The sequence below is a fragment of the Phyllobates terribilis genome, unplaced genomic scaffold, assembly GCF_046119375.1.
Source record: "Phyllobates terribilis strain yellow unplaced genomic scaffold, ASM4611937v1 Scaffold_12__6_contigs__length_324123572, whole genome shotgun sequence".
NCBI classification, from domain to species: domain Eukaryota; kingdom Metazoa; phylum Chordata; class Amphibia; order Anura; family Dendrobatidae; genus Phyllobates; species Phyllobates terribilis.
The window spans coordinates 160,590,520-160,617,548 of NW_027362772.1; the positions used below are offsets into that span (position 1 = coordinate 160,590,520).

Consider the following 27,029-nt stretch of genomic DNA (forward strand, 5'->3'; position numbering starts at 1 on the left):
AGTGATTGATTCTACCTACTTAGTGGCAGCTGCAGTCCTGCAAACAACCCAAAGTAGGGTCACACGTAGAGGTCGGCACGTGCCCAAAGTGCGGATGAAGCTGCACCCCACCCTGTAAAGGTGTGACAGGGACTGTCATATACCCGACCCCGAAGACAACAGTAGTAAAGTGTGTATTGTGACATGTGCTTTTATTGCATTTTTTATGAGTGATGTAAAAATTGCACAGAATGTTGTAGGTACTGATTTATGTGGTTCATGTAATGTACAATGTGTAGTGCATAGGGAAAGTATAGAATTAGATTTAGGACATAAAGCTTAGGATAGGGCTTAGAGCAGAGATGTCAAACTCAAACACACAGACGGCCAAAATGAAAAATTTGGACAAAGTCGCGGACCAACCAGTATACAGTATAATGGGCCCATAAAGTCCTCCATACAGAATAATGGGCCCCACATAGTCCTCCATACAGAAGAATGGGCCCACATAGTCCTCCATACAGAAGAATAGGCCCACATAGTCCTCCATGCAGTATAATGGACCTTACATAGTGCTCCATACAGTATAATGGGCCCCACATATTCCTCCATTCAGAATAATGGGTTCCACATAGTCCACTATACAGAATAATAGGCCCCACATAGTCCTCCATACAGAATTATGGTCCCACATTGTCTTCCATACAGAATAATGGGCCCCACATAGTGCTCCATACAGAGTAATGAGCCCCACGCAGTCCTCCATACAGAATAATGGGCCCCGCATAAGGGTGGTGGTTCTGGTGTCGCGGGCCAAATAAATGCATCCTGCAGGCCAGATTTGGCCCACGGGCTAGAGTTCATCATGTATGGCTTACAGGGAAAGTTAGGTAGAAAGATAAGCAGTGGTGGTTTTATTAGTTAGTGACATATAGAAATAGGTTAGGATACAGTTAAACTGTTTGGGACCAGCACAGCATGGGAGGAGTAAAAGTCAGATGAAAAGGGAAAGCACTTCCTGATTTTAGTCAGTCATTGTTAGAGAAAGAAAAAGGAAAGTTTAAGGGCAGTGGGTCGGAGGCATGAGAAGTACCTATTGTTCTGGCGGTATGGGATCTTGCGTATCTGGAACATCCGGAGCCTAAGGCTCGTGTCAGTGGCTATGGAGAGTGCTGACCACCCTTCCATACAGTGGAAGCCAGACTGGGAAACGCATGAGGGGAACGTGGCAGATCTCGTGGATACGGCGGAGCTGAACGGAAAATCCCTGGGGCTGAAGGAGCCAGTAAGCATAGGGATAGTTCAGGCTCAACAAATGGAAAATATGAAAATGTACTGTGCTATGAACCTAAGCGAAGAAGAAGGTTGTGCCCAATACTGCATGTTGTCATCTATGGAACTTGGACTGTTAACTAAAGTTGGACTGGTTAATCTGATCCGGGTGTCCCTTAATTTATGTGCGGCTGTTCCTGGATCCGGAAACCTGGAGAGATGTAAGGTGGAAGACCGGGGTGTAAGTACTTTCAGAGCAAGGGATCCGGAACTGCCAGGGCCGTGCCTTTGGTTTCAGGGGGAAGACAGACTGCGAGCACAGGAGTCAGGCCGAACATGACCGTGCGAAGACGGCGTTCATATTACCCATGGGACTGTTCGAGTTCAATTGGATGCCCTTCGGCATGACTAACGCCCCCGGGACATTCCAGCGTCTGATGGAGAGGTGCCTGGGCGATTTAAACTTCGAGGCGACACTGATTTACCTTGACGGCATAATTGTCTATGCCGCCACCTTCGAGGAGCACCTCCAGCGACTGGAGCAAGTACTGAGTCGCCTACAGAGTCATGGCCTAAAGGTGAAGCCCCAGAAGTGCCACCTGTTCCGCAAACAGATCAAATATCTTGGTCATACTGTGTCCGGTGAAGGTGTCAGGCCCACCCAGGAAAAGGTGGCCACCGTACAGGAGTGGCCTACCCCGAACACAGTGAAGGACGTTCGGGCCTTCCTGGGACTTGCCGGGTACTACCAATGATTCGTGAAGAACTTCACCCGCATAGCCAACCCTTTGCTGGAGCTACTTAAGGGAGTGCCGGCGGGCTTCAAGAATCAGGCGATTTGGTGGGGAAGCAGCCAGGAAGAGGTCTTCCGTGCCCTAAAAATGGCCCTGATCGAGGCCCCAATATTGCCTATGCGGATTTCTCCCAACCCTTCATACTCCACACTGATGGGAGCCTACATGGTCTGGGAGCCGTGTTATCTCAAGTACAGGAGAGTAAAGAGCGCGTGATTGCATACGCCAGTCGCTCCCTTCACGACTCCAAGAGGAACCCGGATAATTTAATTATAGTCTTTCAAATTAGAGTTGCTGGCTCTGGTTTGGGCAATGACCGAGAAGTTTGCAGAGTATTTGTCCGGGTCCGAAGTACTGGTGAGAACAGATAACAATCCGCTGGCCCACCTGGAGAATGCGAAATTGGGGGCCCTGGAGCAGCGGTGGGTGGCCCGAATGGCCAGGTACCGGTATAAGATCGCCTACCAGCCTAATGCAGAGAATACTCACGCCGACGCCCTCTCCAGAGTGACATATGAACAGCCTAATCATGACCGCGATGAAAATTTGGAGGCGGATGAGACCCCTAGCTTCCGAAGTTTCATGGGACCGCTGGCCGCGGCGCAGGGACATATCGGAGAGACGTCGGAAGAACAAGTGCTAGGGCGGCCAAGAGATGACTGGATCCGACTTCAACAAACTGACAGAGAAGTTGCTCAATTACGTCAATGGGTGGCTTTGCGGCAAGTCCCCAGTCGAGAAGAGAGGAGTACCTGTCCCCAGGAGCACTGAAGATGCTGGGACAATGGGAGAGACTGTGTTTGCGACACGGGCTGCTGTACCAACGGGTGCAGCTACTACGAGAGGTGATTCTGGCAAGTGGTGATTCCAGAGAAGTTGGTCGGAGTAATGGCTAAGGAGGCTCATGAACGAGGGGCTCACTTCGGACCAGCAAAGACGTTTCAGTGGTTGCAGAGGCTGGTGTATCATCCCCGACTGCGAGCAACAATAGAAGACACTTGTAGAAGATGTCGGAGCTGTGAGCTGGTTAAGCCCCCGGAGCAGCGGGTCCCTATACAAACTATTGTGACTTCTGCCCCCTTGGAGGTGCTGATGATCGACTATTTGACTGTTGGCCCGGCGCATCTCAGATATGAACATTGCCTGGTAATGACAGACCACTTCACAAAGTTTGCGGTAGTGACCCCGACCAGAGACCAGACCGCCGAGTCCGCTGCGCAGGCCATCTGCCGAGACTTCATTCGGGTGTACGGCTGCCCAAAGAGGATTCATTCCGATCAAGGCGCCTGCTTCCAAGGCCAGGTGATAGAAGTGCTGCACCGGTATTACAAGATTGAGAATTCATGGACTACTCCTTACCCCCCTCAAGGAAATGGGGCCTGTGAATGCTTTAATAGGACACTGATCCAAATGCTTCGCACGTTGGAGGAAGATCGGAAGGTACGGTGGCCTGAGTTTGTGGCCGAGCTAGTGTGGGTCTACAACAACCGAGTGAATAGTACGACGGGGTTCACTCCTTATACCTTGCTGTTCTGGCGAAAGGGGCGAGAGATTACCAAGTTAGAGCTGGACCCCGAGGAGGACTACACACGGACGGGGGTGTCTTCCTGGGTCTGGGAACATCGGCATCGACTGCAGACCCTTCTACGGTTGGTACAAACATCATGAGACATTGCCTCTTCGAGGGACAGCTCTGAGGCCCGGGGAGCGGGTGTTGGTTCGGGACAGGCGGCCCCGGGGCAAATTGAGTAGGCGGTGGGAACGGACCCTGCACCGAGTGAAACACAGGATTGGCTCTGAAGGACCTGTGTATGAAGTTCAACCCGACGGGGCTGAAGGAGCCCCTACCAGAGTGGTTCATCATAGTATGCTGCGACCCTGTCCATCTAAAGATGACGAGGATGGAGAAGAATCACCTGCTTCTAGAGAGGGACCTGTCACAGTTGCCCCTAGCCACGATATGGACGAAGAAGAGTTGTTGATTCAACCTCCAAGCCCCAGCACTTGATTACCTGCAGTCCCCAGTGCAGGCGGCGAGGGAACAACATCGGTTGAAGCCACTGGGCAGGCGGAGATTGAGAATCCGAGTGACCCTGCACCCCGCATCGGTCAGACTGAGTTACGCCGGTCAGAATGGACAACAGCAGGAGTGCCTCCTCATGGTTACGAACAAGATCAATTCATATGGTACCGTATCGTCCAGGAAGTCCAAGAATGTGAACGTTTGATTAAGAAACTCTTGCCCTTGGAATGGCGAGTTAAAGGAGAGCGGGAGTGTAAGGAGGAAGACCGGGGTGTAAGTACTTTCAGAGCAAGGGATCCGGAACTGCCGGGGCCGTGCCTCTGGTTGCAGGGGGAAGACAGACTGCGAGCACAGAAGTCAGGTGACTGGGAAGCTGGGGGCGTGTCCAGAGTGAGAGCTGGGAGGTCAGGTGACCGGGAGACTGGTGGCGTGGGGAGAGAGAGGAAGAGACGAGGACGTTTGCGCAGGAAAGCGGAGCTGGGTCCTGCTCAGCAGAGCAGTGTGAGAGGGTCCAGGCTCCTGGCTCCAGGACTGGGAGCAAGAGCTGAGTGCAGTGGACCGGAGGAGTCAAGCCGACTAGAGAAGAGACGCAGGGTCGGTGAAGCCGGGCACGTGAGGTGCCGTGTTATGAAGTAGGGGCTCAGAGGGTAAAACCGGAGATCGCCCACTGCCGCCAGAAGACAGAGCATTGTTTGGGCGGGGAAGCCTGAAGAAATCAACACCGGCCTCAGCTGGCAACTGCCTTGTGGAGGAAAAGAGTCAGCTAAGCGTAAAAACTGTCGTTTACAACCGGTTCGACTCTGCTATATCTAGTTAAACTGTGAACTGTCAGTTAAAGACTTTTACCTGCTACTTCCCTTGTTTTCCCCCATATTTTTCCCCTTACTCCCTGCATGGAGATTGACCCTGTTATTATAAACTTCCCCTGTTTATTAACCCTGTATTGGCCGCTCTGTGTTTCTGTATCGCTGCATCTAAAGTACCCGTGTTACAGAGAGCTGAGGCCTGCAGCCAAAACGTGAGTGCTCTGCACCACACACACAGCACATATGGACTGGGGCACGTTTTATCTGTGAGAGGCCAGGGTGACGTTGGGCCAGGGTCCCTGTGCTTGTAAGAAAGTCCTTACTAGGAGCTGAAAGAGCCTTGGAAAACAGTGTAGATAATTCTTCAAAGCAGAGAATGAAGTTTATTCAGAGGTACACGGCAGAACAGTTCAGAATGCAGGCAGGGAAAATACACTTGACACTCGCAGGTGTCTAGGTAAGCAAAACAGCATTGAGATATCTGGCCATGGTCTGGCCATGGTGTGGCTTCAGTCTGGTGATGGTGTGGCCTTGGCGGTGGACCGCCTGTAGACTGGAGATGGAATGGCGATGGAATGGCCCCGAACAACAGTATCAGAGCCTTTTTATGCATAGCTTAAACAAAGGAATTACATATTGCGGCAAAAGGCGTATACATGATAACAGCATACTGCAGGGAGGACGTGCATTTTAGAACAACAATGTGATAATGCAAAATGACAATATTCATGAGTATTTTTACCAAACTCCATTAAATCCATAAATCCCCATGTCCTTACTTAAGAAATGACATATTGACGACTATATTGTCCTAATTTCTATACCACAATTACAATAACATTATTTACTACCCTATAACACCACTTATTTACTCTCACATTGACCTGCAGCTGCTGCTATTAACCTTTGTGTATACCACTATACCTGCTAATGGCAGTGACATCATTTTAACGCTTCATTGTGATTAGGACATGTGTAGGACATGCATCTCATTAGCTGCAAAACTCTTTACTCAAACTTCTGAACAAGATGGCTGCTAGGTTTAACATGGCTGCTCAGAATATTAGGACTTCTCATTCTCTTACAGTGCTTCTTCAATGCTGCAAGGGAAAGGTACCTCTCCTTGCAGCATGGAATCAGGCCAGCATAGTGCCACCACTGCTGCTGGTCAAAACTGTAAATATTCAGGAGTGCACCACATGGTGCAAGTGGGAGGCTGGGAAGTGGTGTGCTCCTGAAGATAGGAACATGGGACAAGTCCTTTAAATATCCAATCTAGAATAAGACTGTAACATAGCAAAATATGGAGACAGTACAGTCATGTGAATACTTTCTAAATGCCTTGTACTAAACATTTTTGTTGATATGGTGTCATACCTCCCAACTGTCCAGGATCCACCAAAACATTCACGGATTTAGGGAGCTGTCCTGTTGTCCCTAGAGGTTGATAGTATGTTCTGGTTTCAACTGTATCTCCATCTTGAGAACATAGAGATGGAGCATAGAGCCGTCAGCTCCGCGCTCCACCATCCAACCTGTAGGTTCCACCTGAGGATCAGCGCAGCAGGAGTGATAACATTAATGAAACTACTTAGTTATGGAGTTATGACATTGATTTCTCCCAGATATGTGAGGTGATTTTTCACTATCATCATAACCAAGGGTGGCCAATTGCTTGGACCCTTTCTAGTTCTCGATTGAAGAAGCTCTTGGATTTTGGCCAAACATCCACCTGGAGGTGGTCCAAGCAAGCAACATGACAATGAGATTCACAAAAAGGCACCTACCACATGGATGGAGGCTTTGATGAGTCTGAGTGGTCATCGATAGAAGAAGAAGAATAAAAAACCAAGGGAGAAAAAGTTGAGAACAAAGATTGGATCAAAAACAGGTGCGCAGGTTTAGAGGGATTTGTAGGGCAGGTAATGGAGCACAGTGTAGGCTATTCTTACATGAGGAGATGAGTTTCTTACTCTTTGAACTCAATTTTGGCTATAAAGACAGATAGTAACACTTCATCTGCACAGTAGCATCAGTTTATGGGCCGTGACCAGCTTAACACTATGGTGGCCTATCAATGGATGTGTTTATTGGGGTTGACGTATTCGGGAGTTTAACATATGCCATCCCGAATTTATGGTTAATTGCTAAACATTTGCAGGATAAGCAGTAAAAATAATTTACAATAATTTTAGTACTTTTATTTAAATTCAATTTTTTTTATTAAACATTTATCTTGTGAACCTATGAAGTGTACAAGGATCAGACTTTGTCTTGGGGAAATTGGACTCCAAGTTGTTTGCGAATCTCTTCCATTATGGTGGCCAGAAGTTCACTATCAGCCAAGGTCATTAGTGGACTTTCCTTTAATCCTGAAACAGCAGAAGAAGTCATTAGAGCCGAGAATATCGGACTTATCCGTGGAATGTATAGACGCATGGTCATGGGTGTTACCTTTGATCAAACACTGGCGTACATGTTCAGCTTCATAGCTTAGTCCTGTGCTGTTTGTAAAGTGCATGGCTTTCGTAGACTGCGGGAGAGGATATTTGGTATCTTTCCCATTTATGATTACTGTCGTCGGACACCACATGCATGAGGGAACCTGAGGAGACCATACATTGAGATATGAACTCAGTACCTCCATCGTGACTTCCAAAAAGCCTTCATTCAATTTTGACAGCAAAAGTGGCACCATCACGACTTTTGTGAAGACTTCAATCACTTTTGGCAACATTAGTAACAAAGCATGCACCTCTATTCTATCTGGAAACATCAAATCTGCTTCAACAGACCCCATTATAGTTTACAGGGGTCTGTCGGGAATCATTTTAAGCCATCTTACAAAATATCCAGCAAAGTGATAAGGCTTTTGTTATGAGCAGGTGTAACCAAAATCTTAAGGTGCCTAGTTGGCCGAGTGCTCAATCTGCCAACAGTCTTCTCTCCTGACTGCCCCATATATGTAAACCAAGAATGCATGTGTTTTCAATGGGCTCAGAGAAGTTACCTACTTCTAGATATCTCTAGTCTTGGATTATCTCATGGGAAAACAAAAGGATCTGCATTGTAGTTCAACATGCCTGATCCTTCTCTTCGTGACGTCATCTATGTAGCGAGAATCGGTTGAGCCTCATTGATAAGGACTCTTCCACAACAAACCTTTCTTGTACTTTACTTTTCTTTTCAGACCTGGTTTTAAAGACAGATCTTCATCTGATCTCATGGACACCTTTACCAAGAGCTAGGAGCCTCAAGTCCAGCACAAGTTCAGCCGGCACAAGTGCAGCCACTCTTCCTAAAAATTAATGGGACTCTAACTTCCCGACCCTTCTGCCCAGTAATAATAGAGGTTCCAAAAAAATAGTCTTGACCTATTATATGTTTATCATTCATCTTGTTGATGGGTCTTTAGTGTTAAAAAAAAAAGTTATTTTAGGGCAACTCATTTAAAGTTAAGAGATAGGCAAACCCTATGGAGGCACCATGGGACTGTGAAATTCTAAGAAACATTAATTCATTTTTCTCATATGAACACATTACATCTGAATCAACGACAGAGGCAATACCTGAATCATGCCCGTAGAACCACAAATGGCAGCCTGGTTTGGCATCCCAACCATCATAGTGCAGGTGAGGATGGCTTGTCTTTTACCGGGGTACTGCAGAATAATAGTCACAGTTTCATCAACCCCTAAAATATAAGAAGCAATAAGCGACAATTGTAGTTTTTGTGTTGTTTTTAAATTAATTCTTGTTCTATCCAGACATACCAGTCTCATATAGAAAGCCTTTAGCGGTCACAGATTCTGGCTTTTCGCCATTGAATACCATCAACGCAAACTGGAGACAGTAACAGCCAATGTCCAGGAGAGCTCCACCGCCCAGCTCCTTCTGCGCCGCCCGGGGAACATGATATTGGTTGGAGCCAAATTCTGCCCGTACGACTTTGATATCCCCTATGGCCTTCTGAGATAGAAGAGTGCGGATCTGCTCATACACAGGAAAGAAGCGACTCCACATTGCCTAAGGTGCAAATAGGAAATTATGGAAATTACTAGTTGTCCTCTGCAGCCAAGTTGCCCCAGTTTCGATATCCATGCATTCATAACATCTCATGTCGTAGTAAGTCAAAGGATTAAATAAAGCAACTATGAAGAACCCAGCTCAGTGTGTGAGGGGTGTGGGGAAAAGTGAACGATGTTGGGGAAATGGTATATTGAAGTTTTTGACTGAACTAGGTCAAGTTGACCAGCGCTTGTTCAAAGGTCCTTGTATATGGGCCAATGCAAACTCTACTGGAATGAGCAATAGTTAATATAATAGTCCTGTCCAACAAGAATTCATTTTTATTTTGCAATCAAAGATCTGATCATCGTTTGCTCTCTAATCAGCTGATTACTGCCATGCTTACATGGGTCAGTGATCAGGAACGAGTGTTCGGCTGATGATTAGTCTTAAAGATTCTAAAGGGAGAACTTCCTTAAGATGCCTTTTCAGACAGGTTCTACATAGAACTTGCCTGAAAAAGCGCTAAAAAACTGCTACAAAGAATGAAAATAATGCCCAGCAATATCAAACAACAATAGCTGAAATTGACTATAGTGTGGGTGTCTGAAACGTGCAAATTATGCCGGTAGTACACCTTAAATCTTTGTCAGCTGAACTCGCTGATTTTGACAGAACTGGACCACCATCCATTGTGTAAGGTCTCCTTACTCTCCGCCTATCGCAGATGACAGGAAAGATAAGGATTTGGCAGGAGACCCACGGTCACTAGAAGTCAGAGTCTAGAAACATAAGCTGGCCGTACATGCTAGATAGTTGGCAGACAAACATCTATTTCTCACAGCTCCCCTTTACACAGGAACGCTCTTATCGGCCATACGTTCATGTGTTCACTATGAAAGAGCCGCTTTCAGAGTCATCCGGCAGCAGTGTGGCTTATCCAGGGGCGGACACTGACAACTTGGGGCCCCTGTGCAAGAAATGTGTCTGGGCCCCCCACCTTTTATGGCGATAAAGCTACAGATGTATATATAGCCACACACACACATATATATCTCTTACATAGCCTCCTTTATTATGTATACTGCCTTCCCTTATTACACAGTGTCTTCCCTTGTTTAACACCGTCCCTTACATATTGGATTATTTATAGCGCCCTGTTCATTATTACCTACCGTCCTCTCTTGTTAGATATATAATGCAATGATGGCTGATGGAACAAGGGAAAGCTTCTTTTCTGATGGAGGAGCTGATGGACTGATCTTTTGGTCACCGGCTTCTCCATCAGCAGCCATTTTATATCTAACAAGAGACGACTATGTAATAAAAGAGGGCGCTGTGACTGACAAAAATAACAAGAATACATTATGTAAGGGAGAGTGTGGCACCCCAGGGGGTCTGGTTGCCACAGTGGTAGAAATACCATGTCTGAGAGCGAGCATGGGTTTTCCTGGTCAGGAGCATTATTGCATACAACGCCTCCTGCCCCAGTTCAGGGAGGGGAGGAACCTGCCCTTTATAAACTGGATCTGGGGCGGGGTTAGTTAGTTAGTTCCAGAGCAAGGGACAGAGCAGCAGCAAGGAGCTCTGTAGGAGACAGGAGCTGAAGGCCAGGGATTGGAGCTGATAGAGCTCATCCTGGCAGAAGACGCAGAGAACCGGACACCGGAGTCCGAGGCTGTGAGGATATCCACATCCAGCAGCAGAAACCACCTGGCAGGGGATTTCAGGTCCTCTGGCCATAGAAAGCCCGGAGGCTCAGTCACACGCAAGGGACCGGTACCGCCATCGAGGAGCCGAAGGTACCAAAGGCCCCAAGTCACCAGCCATACGGGTCAGCACCACACGGTACACTCAGGGACGTGGGCTACTACACGACTACAGCAGGGTAGCCAGAAAGAGTGCAGACAGACGGGAAGGCCTACACCTCCACCTGGCCAGGGGGACTCTTGTTCGCTCACAGACTGACCAGGCCTCTAATGTTAGCCAGTACTCCCGGCAGGGCCTTCTTCATTACCCACAGTAAAGACCCTGAACTGCACTGCACGGACTCTGAGTCATTTCTGCTGCGCCCATGCACCACAACCCTCACCATTTACACACGCTGCCCTGAGGCTATACTCCTGCCATGGGGAGTTATACTACCCTCTGCTGCGCACCCAACATCAGCCTCAGCGGTCTGCCCCGCAGCGGCGGTTCTCAGTGATCGCAATCCACGGGTGGCGTAGTCGGACATTTCAACATTAAAAACCGAGTAAACAGATCCGCCACTGGTTTGACCACCCTGAGCCACGGGACCGGGTCGCCGCCACGAAGACTACAACCCCCAGCATTACACAGAGACCCTGCTCCGGGTATTCCCCCACACACAGCCCAGGGGGCGCGTCAAGAGCACTGTACATAACAGCAGAGGAAGCTATATAAGAGACGGCACCATATATAACTAGAGAGGATGGTACGTAATCAGGGACAGGATGGGACATAATAAAAGAGGAAACTATATAACTAAGGATGGCACTATACATAATAAGTGAGTACACTATTTACTAAGGGACTATACTATACATAATAAGGCTACATTCCTGTGTCCGTGTGCAGTGTCGGTGTGCTGCCTGCTTTTACAGACGCATTGAGCATGTTCTATTCTAATCCTCAAAATCAGATCAGAACAGGACATTCTCTGACCCTCACAGATCTCATTCTTAGATCCGTAATTTTCATGGATGTGTGAATGGATCTGTGACACCCCAGGGGTCCGGTTGCCACAGTGGCTTTGCCTCCCTAAAAAGAGGTAATGCCATGCCTGGAAGCAAGCAGGGATCCCCTAGTCAGGGATACTAAACATGCAACAATTTCCTGGCTCCAGACCAGCAAGGGGAGTCCCCTCCCCTTGGCAACTGGGATCTGGGGGCGGGGTTAGTTAGTCTTAGTGTGAGGAGTTGAGTTTAGGACATGGAGGAGACAAGAGCTAGGGACTGGAGCTGAGGTAGCTCGTCCTAGCTAGAGAAACACAGAGGACCGGACACCGGAGTCCGAGGCTGTGGGGCACTGAAGGCCAGCAGCAGATACCGTAGGGCTGGAGATTGCAGGTCTCCTGGCCCCATCAGATGCCCGGAGGCTCAGCAGCACAGAGGGACCAGCTCCGCTACGGGGGAGCAACGCATGAGTAAGGCCCGAGCTGCCAGCCATACGGGTGAGCACAGAACGTTACACTCAGGGACTTGGGCTATAGCACAGCTACAACCAGCAAAGCCAAAGAGTATAGTGAGAAGGGGAGGCCTACAACTTCACCTGGCAAGGAGGACTCTATGTTTGCTTCCAGGCTGACCGGACTCTTACCTCTAGCCAGTACCCCAGTCCAGGCTTGTCTAATTGTCATCAGTAAAGACCCTGGGACTGCACTATACTGACTCTGTGGTTATTACTGCACTACGACACCCTGCACAACCACCAACATCCACACCCTGCCCTGAAGCTAACTCTTCCTGTGGGGAGTTATAACATCCTTGCTGAAATACCACCAGCTTCAGAGGACTGTTCCGCAGCGGCGCCGCCCCCCCCCCCCCTTTAGCCGCATTCCACAGGTGGCGTAGTCGGACTCTTTAATAAAACCTATACATATAATCTCCCTTGGATTGACCGCCCTGGGTCACGGACCGGGTTACCGCCACTGTGACTACAACCCCCAGCATCTACCGGCCCGGCACCGGGTACCCCACGGCCCAGGGTGCGCGTCAGATCTATAAAACTCTACGAGTCCGTGGACCATCCGATAAAAAAATCTGGCAGCACACAGACATTTCACACAAATGTGAGAATGCAGTCTAAGGGATTTTACAGATAACATTATCACTCCAAGTCACACAGTGCCGATACAGAATAATATCTACATCCAGGCACTTACCGCTGAAGTCTCATCTGATCAGAGTCAGTTTCTGCTGCTTCTTCTCCATCTGGTCAGCTCTTCATGTCCACATCTCCCAGCCACGACTCGTCTTGTCACGATGATCTCCAGCCTAGAAAAAAACAAGGTCACATATATTGTATACATATATGTGTCTCCCTCACACTGCGCTCCTGAATATAGATATGTACCCCCCATTAACATACTATTAGCCACTTAGTAATCAAAATATAAAGTGATAAGCTGCACTGTGCCCCCCATTTACTATAATCTCCGCTGCCCAATAATATAAATTATTCAGTCTCTGTGACTCTCCCCAATTAACTGTAAGACTATGTGCACACGGAAAATATACAAGGCTTTACAGTACAAAGTGAAACCCCCATCATTGCTCTCTCCCAGCACCCCCATCATTGCTCGCTCCCAGCAACCCCGTCATTGCTCTCCCCAGCCCCATCATGGCTTTCCCCATCCCCACTATCCCCATCATCCACATCATTGCTCTCTCCCAGCATCTCCATCAATGCTCTCTCCCAGCACCTCATCATTGCTCTCCCCATCCCCACCATCATCATCATTGCTCTCCCCATCCTCATCATTGCTCTCCCCATCTCCACCATCCTCATCATTGCTCACCCCAGCCCCAACATTTCTCACCCCAGCCCCATCATTGCTCTCTCCAGCCCCATCATTGCTCTCCCCAGCCCCATCATTGCTCACCCCAGCCCCATCATTGCTTACCCCAGCCCCATCATTGCTCACCCCAGTCAATCATTGCTCACCCCAGTCAATCATTGCTCACCCCAGTCCCATCATTGCTCTTCCCCACCTTCCCTCATTCTCTTGTTCCTCTTCCAGCTTTTCAATATAAAAAAATACACACACAACTTACCTCTCAGCCTGCTCCCCTACAGCAGCATCCTCCTCGTCTCCGTTAACGTCCTCCCTGACACAGGCCCACGCTGCATGATGACATCATCAAGCAGAGTGGGCCTGTATCAGGGAAGAAGTGCCAGTCAGGAAGCAGAGGTGAGGACGGATCCCTCCAGTTCCGCTCCACTTCCATTTACCTCCTGTCAGCCGCGGAGCTGGAGGGATCGCTCCCTGCCTGCCGCAAATGATGAGGGCAATCTGTCCATGGGCCCCCCGGAGCCTGGGGCTCTGAGAAGCAGGCCAGATTGCCCTCATCATTAGCTGCCAGGGAAGGGCCCCCTTGTACCGCCGGGCCCCGGTGCAGTTGCACCGGCTGCACCGGCGGTAGGTCCACCCCTGGGCATATTTACCCACTAAAGGATCGATCATTGAATTCCATTGGCCCAATTCTTATATCCTCAAAATCATATATTGAGGAACATTAAGGAGGACCTCTTACACATCAGATGGTTCACCGATTACCTAAAATTGGTTTATTCAGCCAAAGACTAATGTGTATGACCTGCCTTAGATTGTGATCTTCATTAGGGACAGAGACTAAAGGGAATAACGGTAGTCTTTGTACAATGCCGTAGAGTATATTGGTGCCATATAAGTAACAAAAAGTACCTCCATAAAAAATACATTGTGTTTCCTTGCAGCTGCAATCATCTCTTTAACCTCTGATGAGTTCATTGCCAGTGGTTTTTCACACAAGACATTTTTCTTGTTCTGCAGGAACATCAGCACTACTTCTCGATGGACTGTATGCAGGACACCAACGTAGACGATATCTGCAACAAAGAACAGTTATGGGAACTATGGAGGCTGTGTTTTCTGTAGAGTCTTACTTTGCTTCAAGTATGGTGTTATACTGCTCATGGTCAAAGGAAAACTCGGGGCAAAAAAACTGTTCACTGGGGCCCTTCAATCCAAGTCCAGTGGAGATGAGCGTCTCAGTCTGTGGAAACATGGTTGTATCAATGGATGGATGAAAAGCCCTGCAATCCTCCTCCTACCTCCCTGAACCTCCCTCTGATTAGTAGGCCTGGCGCAACGTCATACATGATCACGATGACATCATGCTGGCCAAACAATTTGAAGAGGTGCCAGGCATGCCATCAGTTAGGTGGTGGTTTGCAGGGCTCGCATTCAGTGGCCATGGATTACTAACGTGGTCGTTAGACTATGGTTCTAAGAATTGATTTGCTCTTTATTTTTTTTTTTGGCTCATCTTTTTACTAAGCAACAGCATAAATATATTCTGCTTGGTGCAATGGAAGAATGGCCTCTTCTAGAGATCAGAATGATTCCGCCTTGGTACGTTGTGGACCAACACCTAAAAGAGGCCAAAAGATGGCTGCTTCTTGTCATTGCTGGGATTGGCATATCTAGCACTTTAGGGAAATCCAACAGAAGTCATCCTAATGAATTTATGTGTGAATATCAATTCCTATATAACGACAAAAACCTATTATGTCAAAAGTGGTTGAGTGGCAGTCACAGGTGCAGCTGTTTGCTTTTGGAACTTATCTGTCCTTTCCACTCCTTGTAATCATCTGCCAATCACCACTAAGCCTCACGTAGATGGCAGAAAACTGGACATGGTCTTGAAAAATTGAAATATGAAGGTTTTCATTGATCCACTATAGACTGGATGGTTATCAGCTGGGGGGATGCTTCCTATCAGATGCCATATAGACTCATTGTTATGTGGAGTGCGCTGTCCTGCACCTTGCCCGGTGCACAGTGGTGTCCATTATCGCTGTATTTTATTTAGCTCCATAGCAGAGCAGTTCCTCACCAATATTTGGGTCCATGGCAAGTTCTTCATATGAGCTGTAGACCTTTGGTATATTGTGAATTTTGGCAAATTCTTTAACGCGTTTCAGATCTTTTGCTGCAACAGCCACAGCCTAAAGGGAACAAAGAAGTGGATAATTTAGTATTAAATCTGGATGTTGTGTAGTGTGGTTTGGTCCTGATGAAGATGTTTGAAAAAGTTGAAACGTGTTGACATAATAAATCACATTCATGCATCACCTTCGTGTGTGATCGTAGCTTTGAACAGTGGACTCTGAACCCCTGTATTCCTCATGTATTGCAATGTATAGCACAATCTTATCAATCCATCTTCCCTATCACGTGACATCTTCCTCAACCTTCTTCACTCTGAGCTGGGGATTTCATAGCTGAGTAGGTCTCTAACTTAATGTGTATCACATGAGGCATTGTCTAAATCTCAGGTGACGCTCGTTGTAACATCACGCCATGCACCATGACATCCAAGACCTACTCCTTACTGAAAGCTCCAGCTCAGAATGAAGAAGGTCAAGGAGGATGTCACTTGGGGGGAAAACAGAAGGAAGAGTCTGGATGGCGAGGAAGACCAGACAGCAGACTGTGGTGTCAATGGGATAGGTGACCGGTGGGGTGAGTATAATTTTTTTTAACCCTTTTTCCGGCATTCAACAAATGCTGAATGTGCTCAAAGTGAATTGCAAAAAATTCGTATTCAAGAGAGTTTGATCTCTTTCTTTCTAAATTTGAGGCAAATTAAATTCTTGAACAAACGTACTCACCTCATTTGTATAGTGCTCAGGTTAGAATTGATCCAGGTATTGTACAGGGATGTAGTAAAGTATGGCGGCTAGTAGCAATCCATTTTGAAGCAGTAGAATAATAGTTTACAGTTGGCAAGAAATACTAGTCACTAAAATAACAAAACCCCAAAAATTATCACACAAGGTGTCAAGAAAGAGTTTATTACAGGAGAGAGGATTTACTAACTTTCACTGAACTCAGGAGATATGCTGGGAAAGTTAGCAGAGCCTGTCTGTACGAGCTGAGGTAGCCTGCCAGACATACTGATAGTCCCCCCCCCCACTTCCTGTGATCTGTCTTGGTGTCTCTGTTACCAGCTATAGATAATAAGCAGTGGGCAGCAAATTAAAAGAAAGGTTGTTAGGGAACAGCCAAGGGACCACACAGATATCCCACCGCTGCCACCAATTTTTCACAAACAAGCAATCCGCTGCCTCCAATCATCAGGGCAATAACGCAATTGATGGACGAGGCCACGGCTGCTTTCACTAGTACTCTGGTTATTCTGTGCTTCCCAGTGAACGTATAGTATATGCACATCAGCTTCCAACGCATGGAATATATATATACTTTGGTACTGTCACTGTTAAGTTCCTCAATAACCCAGAAAAACTAGCTGTCACCACCAATGTTTTATACAAGCCAATTGGACACCCGTGACTGTTAACGTACAACCTCATGAGGCTTCAGGTATGCACTTTATGAAGCAAGAGGAACAAAGCAATTAAATATTATATATTTAATCCAAAAAGTAGGCAGTGTTTTTAAAAATATACAAAAGATATTACAAAGGGGACAAAACAATTCAGTATAATACAAATACATAAAATAAAAAGGGATAACAAAAGAAAAGTACTAAACCTGTGGTCACAGGAATGGCTCAAATCTTTTATGGGGGAAAGCACCCCGATTAGGATAATAGAACAATCCCTCAGCAAGCTTCATCTTCCAGCACTGAACAATATATTATAATTCAGAATCTGATTTTATTAGATAAACGTCACTCCCACATACCTCCCGTTGTTGACTAAGAGATCCCCAACTTTTAGGATATCTGCTCCCCTGGAGGTCCCAGGCAGGAGATATTAATGCCATATTTCAAATCGTGATTTTAGCTTTCTATAGATGGAAACATGGCATATCCAACTTTGTCCATCTGCCCGATATTAATTTGGGGCTGATACGCTGAGCTCACAGTGATGTAAGTAAATGTGTTATGTACATTACTTTGTCACAACACCAAAAATATGTCTCCCATAACTATAGGACGGTGTTCCCCAACTCTAGTCCTCAAGAGTCACCAACAGGTCATGTTTTCAGGATTTCCTTAGTATTGCCCAGGTGATAATTGCATCACCTGCACAGGCAATAATTCCATCACCTATGCAATACTAAGGAAATCCTGAAAACATGACCTGTTGGTAGCTCTTGTGGACTGGAGTTGGGGAACAATGCTATAGGAACTTCACCTGTCACAAAAACACTATATTCATAACTGGAATCTTGCTTCAAAGAGTCTACCTGTAGTTCTTTTGAACATAGGAAGCCTTATCTGCACAGGTGCTAAAAAACATGGGAAAGACTTTGTGTCTGCTCTCCATAGGATAACCCACTTCAATTACCTGTTCACACCAGGGGGTTATAGCTGAATAGGAGTTGGAATGAAGTGTTAGCTCTTTTTCCCTTTAGAACTATGATGAAACCGTGCTTCAATCCTCAATATGAGAGTGACAAAGGAAGTCTCTTTAGAGTTATTTTTCAGGGGTAAAACCGCAAAATTTTAGGTATGATGTGCATTATCCTCTATGGAACATAAAAGGCAGAACTGATGCACTAAATGTATAGTATGCTGTAATACAACCACAGAATGAAATAGGTCTAATAAAACCTATTGCCATTACTGGGAGTGGCACTGACAAGCCACTTTACCTTGGCCAGGAAAATTAGGGGCTGGTCTAGGGGCTGCAAACTGAAGTTTTTCTAAAGGGTGAAAAAATGCTTAACTACAGTTTGGGTTGTCATATAATAAGTGAGACAGCTTACCAATGTCTGAAAATCCAATGTAAGACATAATGTGAAGGGATGACAATCAGTAACGTCGATAATGTGAAGTGATGCCAATTGTCCATCTGGCAGCTGCATCTTCTGACTTCTCTGCTGAGTACTCCTATGTTCTCTACGAGAGAGCCTCTGCTAGATTCATCTGCCGGTGACTTCTTTTGACAAGAGCAAAAAGATCAGCAGTCTGAATCGGACACACCGGATCCTTATCTTACCCTGACTTCATCTGTCTGGGAAGAGTTGGGAGGCCTCCATACAAATTAGACCATGAGTTGAGCCCAGGTTCAGCCAACATTAGTCTAATGTGTATGTAGTCTCAAGTTCATAAATGGGTAAAATTGCAAAGTGCTTGTAAAAACAAGCGACTTTGCAGTTGCCGGCCACTTTCCAGTCCCAGTGTGGCCAGTTTCCTGCGCAAGGAGCACATGGCACAAGTAGGCTTTACGCTTTACCCACTGCTCTGAAGCTGGCAGGATCCAGCCACTTTCAGTCCTTCTAGGCTTCTCCCATGCTGCCTGCTCTATCAGCCTTTAAAGGTTTTCAGCTCGAAATGGTCAATGCTCAGGAGTTCAGGAGCATACTGCTCCCCCCTGGCAAAGCAGAAACCTGGGGAATGGGAGTCCTGTGCTCCTTAAGCTTCAGCTTGAGAAAACCACTCCAGAATTATATCTAGAGGCATATCGTAATTAAACAGCTGTATAACACCTGGAATTGGACTTCCACTGGAACTCCCCGTGAGGGCACATGTGAGCGAAACTACTGTAAAGTCATACATTCATTCTAATAGACAATGAGGTTTACACAGGCAGATTTCTATCCATGACGAATGGAATTTTAAAGGGCTCCTTTTACACGAGCCAATGATCGTTCAGTCCTTATACAAAACACATATTGTCCGCATCACCTTTCCTCTATATGTACTAAATTATTTTCTGCCCCCAATAATTAGGCCATATAAAAGATGCGATTAGCCAGAAAACAAACTCTTGTTACGCCAATTATCAGCCCTTACGCTGTCAACTTTTTTTTTCTTTAGGACTTCACATATATTTCTGCAACATGAGAAGTATGAAACCAAAAACAGATCACCGGAAACAAACACAATTCGATAAAGTCTAAGCCAAAACTTCTCCAGAAATAATTCCATTCACTAAGAAATGGGACTATTCAAAAAAAATGGAAATAGCCTTATGCCAACTTTCGTAGACCTCACCTGGTGGTCCTCAGCGGGCAGGGTCTGTAGAGCTACCATGAAGTCATTGCTTATCTTCCCTGCAGAACAGATGCCCCATTTTGTGGCCATTGCAGTAGAAGAAATCCGAGCTCTTCAGATCCAGCGGAGATTCTCACATACCATCACCTGATTACTTGGGTTTATATTGTTGGCAGATGGGAGGCTCTAGTTTGCCACCAGTAAAATTTTTGCTGACGTCACAACTCACAATCCAAGACTCGACATGACCTGCACTTGGTGGTGCCAGCAGAGGGCACTATTTACTTGTTCTACATGTTTTAAAACACTGAAACTTTATTTTACTTTGTAACTTTGTATTGATTTTTATGTCATCCGTATTGTATAAGAAAAACATGCAGAAGATGTAGAAAAGACCTAAGCCGCTTAAAATGTAACATGGAAAAAAACTAGACATGTTCTTCTACATTCTTCAGGTTGCTGATACATTTACACATAAATACTAGACTAATATTTGCATAGGTTTTATTAATTTATTTATAAAATTCACTTTCTTATTGCCGGTGGCATAGAAATTTCCATACATGTCATATTACTGTGTCTACTATTCTGCAACCCCTACGTTTTTACACAATTGCACTCTTAAAAAAAAATAATTTCGGTATCATATTTACCTTTAAAATTGGATTTTGTTCCAACACCGCCAGTCACTAAAGTCCCCTACTGGGTCTTGACATTACCAATCGATGAGGCACCAGCAAAAAATAACTACTTGCCCTTAGTGACATCTACAAGTCACTGGGCAACAAGGTCATTTGGGGACCCTGGTGATAAGTGGTGCTTGAGTAAAACAGAATTTTAGAGGTTAATATATTGCAAAGTTTATTTGGACGAAGAAGGTCTTAGAGGTTGCAATCACCTTTTAAGAAAACATAAAGGAAACTAGAACGTAAAGGAAAACTATACTTTCCAATAACTTTTCAGAATAAGCTGTCTTGTGTGTGTTCATGAAGAATAACACTTTTTTTGGTCATTAAATTACTTATCTTCTGCATTTTCACCATTTTCTTCTTTTCATGGTCTTTCTGTAACTTTCAGTTACTAGCTGCTATGATGTCTCCCATATAGAGAGTGATTACTGCTCTTTTTTCCTATTTTAGCACACAGAAAGAAGCAGCATCAGAGTGGGGGAAGTTATACAGCTATATTGAATAGTGTAGATGTGAATCCAGCTCTGGCTTAAGATAAATTACTTTCTAGAGAAGTTGTAGCAGAGATGTCTTTCTCTGACTGTGTCAGTGCCTCTCACTCCTTCTTACACCTCACCGAAGATATCTTTTTTCCTTTTTTAGCAATCAGAAAAGAGCAGCATCAGTGTGGAGGAAATTATATTGCCATACTGAGCAGCATAGATATGAATCCAGCTCTGCATTAAGATAAATTACTTTCTAGAGAAGTTGTAGCAGAGATGTCTTTCTCTGACTGTGTCAGTGCCTCTCACTCCTTCTTCCACCTCACCTCACCGTAGACTTCAATAAACTCTGTAACCTGACGCCTCACTGAATTGGCAGTCCATCTTATGTTGAGTAAAGTGGATTTGAGTTGTATTTTTTTTTTTTAAAGTGGATGTAAAGTTCAGAAGAAAGAGGGAGAAGTGTCTGATAAGTGGAGAAAGAAGCGAAATTCTCTAGTAGGATATATCACAAAGTTTCTTATATTTGCCAGTATTGTTGATTTGTACAAAGTATTTACTGGAGCAGATATGTAAGGAGGGTGGACAAGTCCCCTGATTTCCATGGACAGCTTAGTTTTCTGATTTATCTAGACTTTATTCGCACGCGAGTTTGCTATCAAAGCTGGACAGGCAGATGGAAAATGCTTGTAGGGCGCACAGTGGACGACTGAAATCCATGGTGAAAACATCCTCTGCGACACGGCCAAACTGCATCACGATGTGCTCAGCTGCATCAGAAAAAAAACATTATTAAAACAATACATACAAAAAGAATAGTCAAGGTGACAAAATAGAACATCAGCTCTGGGGCTGCACGAGGCATCAATCATTCGATATTGCCTCAAAAAGATGCTGCGTGCACATACTCTTAGTCCTCATTCACACATTCTCATACTTTTAAAAAATAAACATAGTTTTTTTTTATCTGTGTGCTGGATCTGATTTTCATTCATTTTTGGTCCTTGTGTCCATTTTTACCCTAACTTGTGCCAACCGATTTTCTTATATGAAAAAATTTTAAAGCTTCTCCTGCCCATTAAAGGGGAAAAAAAGGACAGCACTTGTATGACAAAAGGATTTTTATGAACCTATTGGTTTGAATAGGAGAGTTTGATCAATGATTTAGATCAAAAATGGACTCTTGGTCACCAAGAAAACATGGACATGTGAGCAGCTCCATAGACTATAATAGGTACTTGTTCTACAACATGTACATAAAAAATAGATATATGAATGAGGCTCAAGGGGTACAGAAAGTGTTCAATATTCCTCTGGTCTAAGCATGAACTTACGGTCATCAGCACTGATTATTTGGAAGTTCTTCACAGAAGCCTGGGTGACACGTCCATGGAAGTTCAGAACGTAGGACTGAGTCTCCTCATTCCAAGATGGTGCTTTGTTGTGGAGAACTGAGATATTTTCCATATTTCCATTTTGAAATCGAGCTAAAAGGGTCTCATGTTCCTTCACATAGAAAAGAGAAAACAACAATATTCGAGAACATGATCTACTCAAGAATATTCTACATGGATCACAAAGCAGGAGAGATGAGCTATAAAGCTTAAAAAAATGAAGGTGGTGAAGGTCTTCAACATATCAGGAGCATTCCTCTGGAGAGAACTTCTGCTTGAATTGTTAGGACAATGATGGGTGCTTCCTGCATTGTCAACTGGAGCCTGGTAATAATTAGCCTTGAGAACCATGAGGACCTTATCCCATTTCCTGCGAGAGATGTGGCCATTCAAGCACTCTCTGCTTTAGTTTGGCAAACCTCCATGTGTCTTCCATCGCATTTTATTGAATTCGGAAAAGAATGACTACTCATGCATGGCTACCTCTCCAATGAAATCAAGCACAAGAACCCTGCCATTTTTGAAGGTGCCTTACTGACTTGACAGCTTGGCAGACATATTCATTGACATTAAAGTTGGTGCAAATTGATTCACACATTCCAGTCTATTGGTTGCGAAAGTAGTCTGTGGCTGCTGGACAGAAACGGGAGAACCACCTCTTACCTGACGGCATCCGAGGCTCATCTTTTGATTATTCGGACCGTCAGGTAAGAAGTGGTTTTCCTGCTCCCATCTAGTGGCCACAGACCACTATCATGGCCCATGGACTGGGAGGTGCAAATTGATTCATACCAACTCTAACTGGCATGTAATAGGTATTATATTTGGAAAAATTTAAAGGTTTTGTCCAGGGAAAACAAGTTATCACCTATTCAGAAGATAGGTCTTAACATTCGGATCAGTGGTGACCAATGGGACCTGCACCAATCGGCAGATCTGGAAATTGTTTTTGCCATTACAACATAGAGCAGCAGGTCGGAACCCCCAACCATCGCTCCATTCTTTCTGTATGTTGCTGCCGGAGAAAACCAAGAACAACGATCGTCAGTCCCAAAGGGAATGAATAGAGCAGCGGTTGAGCATGGGCATTGCGGCTTCATTCTAATAATGATAAAAGTTCCTAGCTCTACTGATTAGGGAGGGTCCCAGTGGTCGGCCACCCACTTGTCAACAAGTTATCATCTATTCCGTGCGTATGTGATAACTTGTATTCACCAGACAACCTCTTTAAGTTCACTTTCATATACTTTCTTGACCCAAGACCCAAAAAATTAACAAAAAAATGTACAGATAACTAAACTTTCACCATGAGAACACCACAATAACTCCAGACGGACTCACATTGCGTGGCCTTATGCATACTCTTTCACTATCCTGGTTCATCCCAGGAATAATGACCGACATTTTCCGGGGTCCTCTGAAACCCAACACATTGGTTTCCTGTTTGAACGATAAGGGGAATAAGATGAAATGTCAACTATTCATGGTCTCTAGGTGTAATATTTCACCACCTTGATGTGTGATCAGCACATTTCAAAGTGTTTTCTCCTTTCTTCTCTTACACCACAAACTGTTAATGGCACGGTCTAAAGGGCATTTCGAGGCTGATTTAACAATGCTGACGATTATGTTATAAACTAGTTAATTCTGCTCATATTAAGAGAAGGGGACAAAGCTATAAACCACATGCGTTAAGGCCTGTGCACACTGAATGAAGGGTCATTACTTTGTAATATAGCAAAAATCCATACTAATAGAGCAAATATTAATAATAGAATTGGTGGGAATCGAGTCACAGGACCCAATCCATCAGCCAGGTCAGTAATCTGTGGCCGTTGGACGGCAGTCCTAAGAACTGCTTCCTACCTAGCAACATTCGCTGCTCTTCTCTTGATCATTGCAGTGTGATCATGACATGTGATGTCAAGCCTGGTGTCACAGGTGTGTCAGAAGTGACAGTCGCCCTGCAGTTGGTTGCAGGAGATCTCTACGTTTGGTATTACAGACACCTTCTTAGAGGCTGTCTCTCTAGGACCCAGTGGCTACCTTCCTCTGGCTAATTAACACCCTGCCTGGGTGTATAAATACCTACTGTCTGCTAGAGGGAGGTGCTGGCGATACTCACATTCCCCTTTGTGAAGACTCGGAGCAAGTGCATTACTTCATCCTCTCTGGAGCTATGAGGACGAGTGTTCATCTCTCTGAAGTCAACTAAAAGCTAAGCTATCTTCCCTTGTTTGTTCCCCCTTGTTGTCTTTAGTTGTCAGTGGGGATCAACTAGAGCTCATCCCCCTCCCTTCCCTAGCCAGGGCCAAACGCCAGGGAAAGACATCGTGAGGTTCGTGTGCGGTGATTGGTGAAGAGCCAATATAGGGACGTTAGTAGAAACAGGGTGATTGTAGATTAGCCTAGGAGGTCTCCACTTCCCCTTTCCCTAGAGTCTGGGCTCCCTTTCCCGCTTACCTTTGTGTTGCACTAAGTCTTTCCCACACCTTGCGTGACACCAGGCCGGCTTATCAAAAGAAGAGCAGCAGATGCCATCAGGTAAAGTAGTGGTTCTCAGGGCTTCGATCAAACAGTGCATTGAAAAACTGCAGCTGCATCCCCCTTCTCCCCTCCTATTCACAGTTTATGATTTACATTTTTACAGTAGACAGACATTTTGCTGACTGAGGATGTTTTTGAACATTTACTGAGAAAGTAAGAAAGCTACAAGCTGATGGAAGGTGAGAAAGATGTTACTTTTCCCTAATAGGAAACTTTCCAAAAAAACAGAGTCACTTACATAAGATACAGACACCAATTCCTGCCGGAGCGATTCCCTCTCCTGCACAAAGGGCTGCTTGTCAGGGTTTACTCCATTGTCGAATATTGTGAATTTGGTTCCAAGCATGTTTGACCTGGCATCATAAGTATTGTAAGATAAAAAATATGGATCTAGATTAGAGTTATGGCCATTAAGAATATCAAAGTCTGCTCTGGTGGTTTGCATTGATTTTGATTTCCAATGTCAGACAACAGAATATTAAATGTTGTTCTGGGTTATTAATACAGGTTTTAACTAATAAATTAAGCTCTGGTCATGGTGACAGGCACAGAAGAGAGGCGGTCCCATAGAAAAAAATCAAAATGGTCCCTGTTGTCCACTCCGAACATAAGAACTTTTCGTGTCATCTCCTGTCCATCCATTTGTCATAATTTTTTGATTTCCAAAAATACAGTTTCTCTAGAGATAAAATATACAAATTGTCTCTTCAGAGAGAAAGATGACTTAAACTCTACTGCCACCTATTGGAAGTAGCAAGTCAATATCGACCTTCTACTGTGCCTTGTCATATGATATCAAATTCTCAGTTTGCAGACATGTGTTTCAGGGTGTTGCCCCTCTTCAGTGCAAAGCATTAGATCTGATTTGGCTGTATGAGAGGCCTCTGACTGGGGTTCAAGGGGTAATGTCTCCCCTTGTGGAGAGTGACATGTCTGACGTGCCAGTGTAAGGAGACTTACTGGCCATGCAGAGGAGTATTACATGGCCAATATGTCTCCTTACACTGGCATATTAGGCATGTCACTCTCCACAAAGAGAGATATTACCCCTTAGACTCTAGAGAGGAAAAAGATGGAAGTGGAAATTATGCAGTAATTTTCCACTTGATGAAGTTGTACATGTAATCAGTCACCTGACTTTTCCAATCACGCTTTCTCCTCCTCGGGAAAGGTCAGTGGGATCTACTGAGATGAGATAATTTGAGGTCTTGCTTTTCTTTCTCTTCCTTCCAGCCATGAGAAAAAGCTTTAAAAAGGAGATGATAAGAAACATTACTATATTCAAAGTCTCGAATTAAAAGTTTCCGAATGAGAAGTTGTTGGAAAGATATATACCCAATCTGTATGGTGCAGAAGGCAAACAGTTACACTAACAACCAGATTAGGTTAACAACCCAACTGTGATCTTGGCATCACTGGCATAGTGGATTTAATTGCTTCTTATGGTTCTTTTCTTCCATATTTGACCACAAACGAACCAGCTTGAGACTCAAAATAAGTTCTATCATGTGACTTTAAATTATGGTATCTTGGATAAAAATTTATACAATGATGCTTTGGCTATAACAAAATTCCCAAAGATTCCAAGATTCACTGGGCACTTCCCATTCTACAGTAGAGTCACTCAAACCTCATATAAAAGGCTATGTATGCACCCAAATTTCTGTCTTTGCCTCTGAAACAATTTACATACAGTATTTATAGGCTGGCCAAAAATGGTGACCTTACTGCTTCACGAGTGAGGTCAGCAATTATTGTGTGAGAACTTCTGCTGGTCTAACCTGTGGGTAGGAATCCTATTAGAAAGGTCCAGTTTTAACTTATTTACCACTAATTTTGCCACTAGTCCCCCCGCTATTCCCCAGCCTCTCCTCTCTGTCAATCCCTTCACTGAATCCCCATTGCCCAGAGACTCCAGTTCAAAACCCTAACCATGGCATACAAAGCCATCCACAACCTGTCATCTCCATAAATCTGTGACCTAGTCTACCAGTACTTACCTGCACACAACCTCTGATCCTCACAAGATCTTCTTCTCTACTCTCCTCTCATCTCCTCTTCCCACAACCGCATACAAGATTTCTCCCATACATCCCCCCTACTCTGGAACTCTCTACCCCAACATATCAGACTCTCGCCTACCGTGGGAACCTTCAAAAGGAACCTGAAGACCCACCTCTTCCAACAAGCCTACAACCTGCAGTAACCACCGTTCCACCATATCACTGCACGACCAGCTCTACCCTGACCTACTGTATCCTCACACATCCCCTGTAGACTGTGAGCCCTCGCGGGTAGGGTCCTCTCTCTTCCTGTACCAGTCGCCGTCACATTTTGTTAA

The 27,029-nt window shown here is 45.1% G+C and overlaps 2 protein-coding genes across 2 annotated transcripts in view; both read right to left on the reverse strand.

The window, feature by feature from the left end:
* Positions 1–6,869: 6,869 nt before the first annotated feature.
* On the reverse strand, positions 6,870–19,709 carry LOC141172351 (trans-1,2-dihydrobenzene-1,2-diol dehydrogenase-like). Its single transcript, XM_073656468.1, has 7 exons — positions 19,577–19,709; positions 15,503–15,614; positions 14,329–14,492; positions 8,648–8,900; positions 8,444–8,568; positions 7,329–7,479; positions 6,870–7,246 (listed from the first exon to the last, which is right to left on the reverse strand). Exons 1-7 carry the CDS (start codon positions 19,664–19,666, stop codon positions 7,137–7,139), a joined length of 1,005 nt encoding a protein of 334 aa, XP_073512569.1. The 5' UTR covers positions 19,667–19,709; the 3' UTR covers positions 6,870–7,136.
* A 478-nt stretch (positions 19,710–20,187) lies between these two features.
* LOC141173159 (tubby protein-like) overlaps positions 20,188–27,029 on the reverse strand; it is a 31,565-nt gene continuing 24,723 nt past the window's right edge. The window contains exons 11-15 of the mRNA XM_073657794.1: positions 25,822–25,934; positions 24,927–25,041; positions 23,483–23,581; positions 22,082–22,253; positions 20,188–21,517 (exon numbers count right to left, since the gene is read on the reverse strand). Of these exons, the coding sequence (XP_073513895.1) occupies positions 21,384–21,517; positions 22,082–22,253; positions 23,483–23,581; positions 24,927–25,041; positions 25,822–25,934 (633 nt within the window). The 3' untranslated portion in view covers positions 20,188–21,383. The remainder of the gene's footprint in view (positions 21,518–22,081; positions 22,254–23,482; positions 23,582–24,926; positions 25,042–25,821; positions 25,935–27,029) is intronic.

Bases quoted from the DNA above. Each gene is read 5' to 3' on its own strand.
- LOC141172351 (XM_073656468.1), bottom strand. From the start codon at position 19,666: ATGGCCACAAAATGGGGCATCTGTTCTGCAGGGAAGATAAGCAATGAC. The intron at 15,615-19,576 runs GTGAGGTCTACG...TGTTCCCTTTAG, and splicing joins TGCCCGCTGAGGACCACCAG to GCTGTGGCTGTTGCAGCAAA. The intron at 7,480-8,443 runs GTATTGCCTCTG...TGGTCTCCTCAG, and splicing joins GTTCTACGGGCATGATTCAG to GTTCCCTCATGCATGTGGTG.